This window comes from Rhinoraja longicauda, chromosome 35 (assembly GCF_053455715.1).
Source record: "Rhinoraja longicauda isolate Sanriku21f chromosome 35, sRhiLon1.1, whole genome shotgun sequence".
Taxonomy (NCBI): Eukaryota; Metazoa; Chordata; class Chondrichthyes; order Rajiformes; family Arhynchobatidae; genus Rhinoraja; species Rhinoraja longicauda.
The window spans coordinates 14,204,776-14,214,966 of NC_135987.1; the positions used below are offsets into that span (position 1 = coordinate 14,204,776).

General features: G+C 48.4%; 1 protein-coding gene across 1 annotated transcript in view; it reads left to right on the top strand.

Annotated features, from left to right (window-relative positions):
* unc5b (unc-5 netrin receptor B) overlaps positions 1-4,856 on the top strand; it is a 264,063-nt gene extending 259,207 nt beyond the window's left edge. Inside the window, exons 15-17 of the mRNA XM_078428604.1 lie at positions 539-703; positions 3,549-3,727; positions 4,192-4,856. Of these exons, the coding sequence (XP_078284730.1) occupies positions 539-703; positions 3,549-3,727; positions 4,192-4,354 (507 nt within the window). The 3' untranslated portion in view covers positions 4,355-4,856. The remainder of the gene's footprint in view (positions 1-538; positions 704-3,548; positions 3,728-4,191) is intronic.
* Positions 4,857-10,191: the final 5,335 nt, after the last annotated feature.

Sequence of the window (10,191 nt, forward strand, 5' to 3'; positions counted from 1 at the left end):
ACCACGGGCGCTGTCTGTAGGGAGTTTGTACGTTCTCCCCGTGACCTGCGTAGGTTTTCTCCGAGATCTTCGGTTTCCTCCCACACTCCAAAGATGTACAGGTTTGTAGGTTAATTGACTTGGTATAATTATAAATTGTCCCTGGTGTGTGTGGGATAGTGTTAGTGTGTGGGGATCGCTGGTCGGCGCGGACTCGGGGGGCCGAGGGACTCGGGGGTTTCCGCTCTGTATCTCTAAACCTTTTCAGTCAGAGAGTTGTGAATCTGTGGAATTCACTGCCTCAGAAGGCAGTGGAGGCCATTTCTCTGAATGCATTCAAGAGAGAGCTGGATAGAGCTCTTAAGGATAGCGGAGTCAGGGGGTATGGGGAGAAGGCAGGAACGGGGCACTGATTGAGAATGATCAGCCATGATCACATTGAATGGTGGTGCTGGTTCGAAGGGCCGAATGGCCTACTCCTGCACCTATTGTCTATAAACCAAAAAAAAAGCAAGTGGTCAGAAATAATCGGGCCTCCCTCTTTCTTCCACCTTTTCAGGAGATTCCATTTTACCACATCTGGAGTGGGACTCAGAGAGCGTTGCATTGCACCTTCTCCCTGGAGAGGTACAGCGTGGCATCCACTGAATTCTCCTGCAAAATCTGTGTCCGGCAAGTGGAGGGAGAAGGACAGATATTCCAGTTGCACACCATCATCGAAGAGGTAAGAGCAAGCCGCCGGGTGGCCCGGAAGGCAGGTGTGGCCACAAACCTCCAACACTCCGCGCACAACTGTCCAGCAAGCATCAAATTGAAATGGTGGCTGGGAATATGAGTTGTGTTCACTCGGACAAAGAGGGTGGCGCAGTGGTAGAGTCGATCCCTTACAGCGCCAGAGAATGGGTTTGATCCTGACGGTGATCCTGAGGGCGGCACGGTGGCGCAGCGGTAGAGTTGCTGCCTTACAGCGAATGCAGCGCCGGAGACTCAGGTTCGATCCTGACTACGGGTGCCGTCTGTACGGAGTTTGTACGTTCTCCCCGTGACCTACGTGGGTTTTCTCCGAGATCTTCGGTTTCCTCCCACAATCCAAAGACGTACAGGTATGTAGGTTAATTGGCTGGGCAAATGTAAAAAAAATAAAAAAATTGTCTCTAGGGTGTGTAGGTTAGTGTTAGTGTGCGGGGATCGCTGGTCGGTGCGGACCCGGTGGGCCGAAGGGCCTGTTTCCGCACTGTATGTCAAAATCTAAAAATCTGACCACGGGGACAGTCTGTATTGAGTTTGTATGTTCTCCCTGTGACCTATTGCTCTCGTTCCATTAAGACAGGGCTTTGCAGAGTGACTCCAGAGAAACCATTACTGTTAAAATGGAAACCTGATATGGAGCCTAAACTCTGAAAAAGTTTGGAGCTTCATTTTGAGATACTGAGTGGAAACAAGCCTTTTGGCCAACTGGGTCCACAGCGACCATTGGACACCCGTTCACGCTAGTTCTACGTTCTACTACTTCCTCGTCCATCCTCACACAAGGGGCAATTTACAGAGGCCAATTAACCGACATACACGTACATCCTTCGGATGTGGGAGGAAACCAGAACACCTGGAGGAAACCCACATGTTCAAACACCACACAGGCAGCACCCAAAGTCAGGTTTGAACCCAGGTCTCTGGCGCTGTGAGGCAGCAGGTCTACCAGTGGTATCCATGTTTTCACCACAATAACTTGGGTTCACAGAAGGCCTTTTGAAATAAAGACTCACGACGAGGGGCTTCAAGGGGTGGAATAATATGATTGCGTATGTTCACAGACCAGGAGGTTGTGGTCAGAAATGCAGGGGAGGGGTTTCATAAGAGAGGCTGATTGGCTCAGAAGGAACTGCAGATGCTGGTTTAAATCGGAGATAGACGCAAAATGCTGGCGTAACTCCGCGGGACAGGCAGCATCTCCGGAGAGAAGGAACGGGTGACGTGTCGGGTCGAGACCCTTCTTCAGTCACTGTCCGAAGAAGGGTCTCGACCTGAAACGTCACCCATTCCTTCTCTCCGGAGATGCTGCCTGCCCCGCTGAGTTACTCCAGCTTTTTGTGTCTAAGCTGATTGCACACTTGGCAGATTTCCCAGGGCTATATTAGATGGTGTCAATATGGGGTTTTGATTGAAGTGCATTGTTGGCAGGGAGCGCTAGGAATTTGACCACACTCCATGTGATCATGTGACTGAGTGCAGTCCACACTCCATCTGATCTGAGAACACTCAATGCCTCAACGCCAGTGGAACTAAAATTCCTTTCCCATCTCTGGGATCCTTCACCTCCATGAACACAGTACACAATCCTTCCCCTTTATCCTCTGTCGATCTGAATTGGATTGTAGTATCAAAAGGAGAAGATGTCACACTGGTGTGGTTGCACTAAGGGTTGCCAACTTCCTCACTCCCAAATAAGGGACAAAGGGCGACGTCACCACCCTGCGCCCCACGTGCCCCACGTGGCCACGTGCTCCCGTTCCACCAATGGCAGTCGCCCGGGCCGGGAGGCGGGTTGCTAGGCAACCTCCGTTAGGCAGCGCCCAGGCCTACAGTGTCCGGGGCTACAATGTACGGGCCAACAGTGTCTGGGCATACAGTTTCCAGGCATACAGTGTCCGGGCCTACAGTGTCTGGACCTACACACCGTTCCGGGCTTAATACAGGACAAGGGCGGTCCCAGATGGGACAAACCAATTTAGCCCAAAATACGGGATGTCCCGGCTAATATGGGACAATTGGCAACCCTAAGTTGCACTGACCACCATCAACAAAGTCACGAATGTTCCACCAGTACACAAACAAGTTCAGCTCCGATTAGCATTCAGTGCTTTGTGTAGGAAGGAACTGCAGATGCTGGCTTAAACCGAAGACACAAAATGCTGAAGTGACTCTGCAGGTCAGGCAGCATCTCTGGAGAAAGGGAAGAGATGATGATTCGAGTCGAGACCCTTCTTCTGAGCCTCAGCCTGAAGTATGAATTTCTACAGATTGAAGAAACCAAAAATTACCAAATTCGGGAAATCTGAAATAAAAACAGAAAGTACTGAAAATATTCAACGGGTCGGACAGCATCTGTGGAAAGAGAAATAGTTAACGTTTCACGTTTGTAACCTTTCAACAGAACCGTTTTTGAAGACCAATGATGGAGCCAATCTGTCTGAAGTTGGGTCTTGATTCCTTCTCTCCATTGTTTAAATAAGAGATGTTCACTTGTAATCATTTACATTTTCATTTAGTTTGCGTTGTGATCTTGAACTCTGAATGTGCGTCATGTAATAAATATCAACACAATCCCAGCTGTTATCAGGCAACTGAATGGTCCTCTCATCGGCTGGAGTGTGGGCTTGGCCTCCCTTTAAATCAGATTTTATCTTGCACTAAAAATTGTATACTTTACCCTTTAATTCTACGCTGTGGACGGTTTGTTTGTAATCATGTGTAGTCTTTTCTTTGGGTAGCACACTTAACAAAAGCTTTTCACTGTACCTCACTGAGCGTGACAATAAGAAACTAAACAAAAACCCGACTTCTCTTGACAGAATGCCAAATGTGTCAGCCCTCTGCACGCACATGCCAGTGCCAATGTGACCACCCAGGTAGGCCCCTATGCCTTTAAGATTCCATACTCCATCAGGCAGAAGATCTGCACAAACCTGGACGCACCAAATACTCGAGGCAATGACTGGAGGCTGCTGGCCCAAAAGCTTGGAGTGGACAGGTAAGGCAACATTCACCTTAAAACATCATTCTTTAATCAAAGGGTGGTGAATCTCTTTAGTCAGAGGGTGGTGAAACTGTATGAAACATACAGAATAGTGAAAGGCTTGGATAGAGCGGATGTGGAGAGGATGTTTCTATTAGTGGGGGAGTCCAGGACTAGACGTCATAGCCTCAGAATTAAAGGACGTTCTTTTAGGAAGGAGAAGAGGAGGGATTTCTTTAGTCAGAGGGTGGTGAATCTGTGGAATTCTGCCACAGAAGGCTGAGAAGGCCAAGTCTTAAACTGTGGCTCCTTGTTCTGGACTCCCCCAACATTGGGAACATGTTTCTTGCCTCTAGCGTGTCCAACCCCTTAATAATCTTATACGTTTCGATAAGATGCTGACGAAAGTCCCTGAACGTCCTTGCGACTCCTGTTCCTCATGCGTGGTTTTGTTTTTCATTCTCCTCTCCCTTGCTTAGATTCCTCACCTACTTTGCCACCAAACTTAGCCCTACGGGGGTCATCTTGGACTTGTGGGAAGCGCAGCACCAGGACGACGGAGACATCAATTCCCTCGCCAGTGCCCTGGAGGAGATGGGCAAGAGTGATGTCATGGTGGTCATCACAACGGAAGAGTGCTGAGACACGGCCAACCTTGGCGATGGAACGACAAAACCCTATGGCAATTTGTTGTAGAAATCAGTTTGCTGCTCAACTGAGCACCCGGCAAATTAGGAAAGTAGTATTTTTACAGAAGAGAGTGGCATTGTCACCTTCAATCTAGATGAGGCCGCTCTCCGATCCAAAGCTTTGGGCAGCTTGTAAAAGGTTAACAGTTTCTTAGGAAACGCATTTAATTTATTATCCATATCTTTGGATGCTTTTTTGTTCGCTCCTATATCGAGACTTTGTAAGAACCCACGGAGTTGTTTACATACATGGCGGATGTAGACATCACTCAAGTCTGAATGCGTTGCTGTTGAAGAGAAACCCAGCCGAACCATCACAGGTGTTTGCGAGGAAGAGAATCAGTCCGAGATGCAGGCAGAAAGTAGGAAGGTCATGCAGAACATTCTCATCTGCGCTCAATTCATTGCTCAAAGCTTTTCTCTCTCTCCCTCTCTCCATCTCCCCCTCTCCCCCTCTCCCCCTCTCCCCCTCTCCCCCTCTCCCCCTCTCCCCCTCTCCCCCTCTCCCCCTCTCCCCCTCTCCCCCTCTCCCCTCTCCTCCTCTCTCCCTCTCTCCCCCTCTCCCCCTCTTCCCCCTCCCCCTCTCCCCCTCTCCCCCTCTCCCCCTCTCCCCCTCTCCCCCTCTCCCTCTCCCCCTCTCCCCTCTCTCCCTCTCCCCTCTCCCCCTCTCCCCTCTCCCTCTCTCCCTCTCCCCCTCTCCCCCTCTCCCCCTCTCCCTCTCTCCCTCTCTCCCTCTCCCCCTCTCCCCTCTCCTCTCTCCCCTCTCCCTCTCCCCCTCTCCCCCTCTCTCCCTCTCTCCCCCTCTCCCCCTCTCCCCCTCTTCCTCTCTCCCTCTCTCCCTCTCCCCTCTCCCCTCTCCCCTCTCCCCCTCTCCCTCTCCCCTCTCTCCCTCTCCCCTCTCCCCTCTCCTCTCTCCCTCTCCCCCTCTCCCCCTCTCCCCCTCTCCCCTCTCCCCTCTCCCCTCTCCCCTCTCCTCTCTCCCCTCTCCCTCTCCCCCTCTCTCCCTCTCTCCCTCTCTCCCTCTCTCCCCCTCTCTCCCCTCTCCCTCTCCCCCTCTCTCCCTCTCTCCCTCTCTCCCTCTCTCCCTCTCTCCCTCTCTCCCCCTCTCCCCTCTCCCCTCTCCCCTCTCCTCTCTCCCCTCTCCCTCTCTCCCTCTCCCCCTCTCTCCCTCTCTCCCTCTCTCCCCCTCTCGCCCCTCTCCCGCTCTCCATCTCTCCCTCTCCCCTCTCCTCTCTCCCCTCTCCCTCTCCCCCTCTCCCCCTCTCTCCCTCTCTCCCTCTCTCCCCCTCTCTCCCCTCTCCCTCTCCCCCTCTCTCCCTCTCTCCCTCTCTCCCTCTCTCCCTCTCTCCCCCTCTCCCCTCTCCCCTCTCCCCTCTCCTCTCTCCCCTCTCCCTCTCTCCCTCTCTCCCTCTCCCCCTCTCTCCCTCTCTCCCTCTCTCCCCCTCTCGCCCCTCTCCCGCTCTCCATCTCTCCCTCTCCCCTCTCGCCCTCTCTCATAAAAAAACTCAGACATTCCCACTGTCGAAACTCATGGCCACCAATGACCAGTTTTGTACTGCAATGCCTGCCTGGCCTTTTAGTGACAGTATTGAAAATGTGGGATAATGAACATGGTGGAAAGGCATGTGGAGGTATCTGCTAAGGTTAAACGCAGTCATCTCTTTGCTAAAACTTCTGATTAACATGAAGATATTTGTGCGTTCAGTGCTGGTGTGCCTAACCTTCCAACCTCCTCCTCTCCATTGAACGAGTCCAGAGTAGATCATAGACAGTCTTCACAAAATCAAGCCCATGCTGAACACTGAACCCAAGCAATAGTCATTCATTGAAGCAGCCCGCCATCACCAGAAGACATGTTTCTCATTAAAAATTTGCAATGTACTGACAAAGTTAATTGACCAAAGTACATATAACATCTGGACTACAATCTCAGTGTGATTCAGGATCTTAGCTTGAATGAATATGGGCTTTATATTCTTAACATCTTATCATGTTTTAATCATTTTAAGGCACAGTCAGCATAATATTTTCTCTCTGCAATTTGACTTTTAATTTTAATTTTATTCTGCATAATGAATGCTATCCCAGGCTAGTGTGGAAATTTGAAGCCTTTCTGCTCTAACCCACACACTGTCACCACGTGTCTCTTCCGAGATCTTTTAACGAGGGAAGTTACAGTAGGTGATATCATCATTTCTCCTGCCAACATCTCCGATCCATCTCCGACCATTTTACTGAACCATAGATTGCCTCAAAACCAAACCAATCTCACTGATGAAACCAGGGAGAGCCTGGAGTTTGTGGAACACGAGTTGCAGTTAACACGAACACTGAACGCTGGAAGAATCCTTCAAGCCATTTTAGGGTAGCGGAGATCTGCATCCCGAGCTAGCGTTGGACTGACTTGGTTAGAAGTCGAAGGTATTTATTCACAAAATGCTGGAGTAACTCGGCAGGTCAGGCAGCATCTCAGGAGAGAAGGAATGGGTGACTTTTCGGGTCGAGACCCTTCTTCAGACTGTGAACGAGGCGTGAACCATCCGAAGAAAACAAGTTGCCGGTGGAACGACACCGATTGCCCAAGTTCGACTTACTTTTTGCAGAAATCGTCAGATGACAAAGTCTCCAAGGTTTCTTTCCCAAGTCAACCACCCAGTTAGGGCCAGTATCCAATAATGTCTTACTCCAAACTTGCCTTTAACACAATACCTATGGTCACGTTTGATGTCATGCCATAAAAGACATTCACCATGAATTCACAGAGACGTGTAGCATTGTCATTTCCAATATGGTTTTGAAACATCTTCAGTTGACTAAAATATTGAGCCAACCAAAGGATGAACAAGGGAGTGTGTGATACATTCTTGGTGCTGCGTTGGTGTCAACAGGATTGTGAATTCTCCAAGGGTGTATCTATTAAAAATTAGGCAAAGTGCTTACATATTTGTAGAATCTGCATATTGAGCTATTTATTTCCGAGGTGTTTTAGACAAATGCATTTTAAATACATCATTGTTTTTAAATGATTACTTCAGGAACTTAGTTATCGGACACAAACGGTCAACTTTCTTGTGGCAGTGATCTTCCTGCTCGATGTCTAAGCAGATTGAAAGGCAAGATCATCAGGAAACATGCCTGCATTTTGAAGAGGGTCTCCTGCAAGCAGTCCCCTGTGAAAAACCACAGGGGCATTTTAAAACATTGTTAAATGTCACACTTGGTTGCTTGCCTCCAAAATAAACAGGTCTACTGACTTCAGTGGAAGCAAAGTTCAGGAAACAGTGCACAAAATGGAACGGACACCACATTGCTCATTCAACCAATGGAGGATGAATTCACAGTGTGTCTGAAGTATGTTTTTTTTTAAATCTTCTTTGAATATCTTTTCTATTGATGAAAAATATATCAGAGGTGGGGGTGGTGGGAAAAGCTGTTGGCAGTGCAGGACAGATGGAAGGTCATGAAAACTTCAAGGACAGGCCCAGCGAGAGTTGGCAGCGTACATTCAGAAGAACCTTGGAAAGACTTGGCCTCCTCCCAACATCGAAATGTGACCCAAAAACCAGCAAAATCACACACTCCGATTGATGCTTCAGCTACTTGATATCAGTACACTGGGGCGATCTTTGAAAAGAAAATTGGCAAGGGTTGTTTTAGATGACTCCATATAGTTTTTACAAAATTATACTTGAGCCACTTGTGACAATTCCTGCAACCCATTTACGCAGAGGTGTAACTGAGACTTGGATTGATGTAAATCCACTTACCTCTGACGGAGAAGGTTGGCACTAACTTTCTGAATGCTGTGGCCAGCAATATTATTTTTCAGTATTCATTGATTAAGAACGGCTGAAGGTGTTTTAGTGAAGTTATCCTCTCTATTTTCCCCATGTAAGGGGCACCATTATACCGACCAGTTAGTGAAATAGTGCTTTCATATCTTTTGTTCACTCCAAGTGCTATGCAAGTTTATAGAATTAATTCATTTGCAGACATATCACAGTGCTTCTGTTCTTTATGTTCATCTTTCATATTTATATGTATAGAAATTGCTGGAATCTATTGCTCTCTCCCTTTTCATTTATTTGTTCATTCTGTAAACTATCGATTGTAAATAAGTTTAGCATTCCTATTGTAACAAATTAATTTTTATGCAATAAATTATATTTCCTAGTTTAATGAATCAAATGTGGCAGTTTTTTGGAAACTGAAATGCAATTCCTAGTGTTACATGAACATGTTCTGCATCTTCTCGGTGCTATCTCAACACATGGGGAGCAGAATCCTCGTAGTCTTCGGCACGCTGGCGCAGCGGTAGAGTTGCTGCCTTACAGTGAATGCAACGCCGGAGACTCAGGTTCGATCTTGACTACGGGCGCCGTCTGTACGGAGTTTGTACGTTCTCCCCGTGACCTGCGTGGGTTTTCTCCGAGATCTTCGGTTTCCTCCCACACTCCAAAGACGTACAGGTTTGTAGGTTAATTGACTGGGTAAATGTAAAAAAATTGTCCCTAGTGTGTATAGGGTAGTGTTAATGTGCGGGGATCGCTGGGCGGAGTGGACTCGGTGGACCGAAGGGCCAGTTTCCGATGAGAGGTTTGGACAAACTGGATAGCAGAAAGCTCTTTGGCGGACAGCTCAGGGGCTAGAAGTCACAGGTTTAGTTGTTAGTTTAGTTGAGTTTAGTTTAGAGACACAGCGCAGAAACAGACTGCGTTTCCTTGTGACAATTCCTGCAACCCATTTGCGCAGAGGTGCAACTGAGACTTGGATTGATGTAAATCCACTTACCTCTGCGCCCGTGCCGCCCAGTGATCCCACACAGGAACACCACTCCACACACACTATTGACACATACACCAAGCCGATTAACCTACAAACCTGCACGTCTTTGGAGTGTGGGAGGAAACTGAAGATCTCAGAGTAAACCCACGCAGGTCATGGAGAGAACATACAAACTCTGTACAGACAGCATCCGTAGATAGGATCGAACCCGGGTCAATAGACAATAGGTGCAGGAGTAGGCCATTCGGCCCTTCGAGCCCATGTGATCATGGCTGACCATTCTCAATCAGTACCCCGTTCCTGCCTTCTCCCCATACCCCCTGACTCCGCTATCCTTAAGAGCTCTATATAGTTCTCTCTTGAATGCATTCAGAGAATTGGCCTCCACTGCCTTCTGAGGCAGAGAATTCCACAGATTTACAACTCTCTGACTGAAAAAGTTTTTCCTCATCTCCGTTCTAAATGGCCTACCCCTTATTCTTAAACTGTGGCCCCTGGTTCTGGACTCCCCCAACATTGGGAACATGTTTCCTGCCTCTAACGTGTCCAATCCCTTAATAATCTTATATGTTTCGATAAGATCCCCTCTCATCCTTCTAAATTCCAGTGTATACTGGCACTGTAGGGCAGCAACTCTACTGCTGTGCCACCGTGCCACCCAGGTACGAAATCAGGATGAAGAAGACAAAGAGTGACACGAGGAAAAACCTTTAGCACACAGCATTTGGGCTTGAGTTTGAATTTAGTTTATTGTCACGTGTGGAGAGGTGCAGTGAAAAGCTTTTGTTGCGTGCTATCGCGGAACGACAACACGTGATGACACACCAGCCATCCTCGGTGTACAGGTACATGATAAAGGGAATAAAATGAATAATGTTTAGTGCAAGATGAGGTCCAGTCCAGTTGGAATTGGGGGGACATTTATCCATTGGGCGGCACGGTAGCGCAGCGGTAGAGTTGCTGCTTTACAGCGAATGCAGCGCCGGAGACTCAGGTTCGATCCTG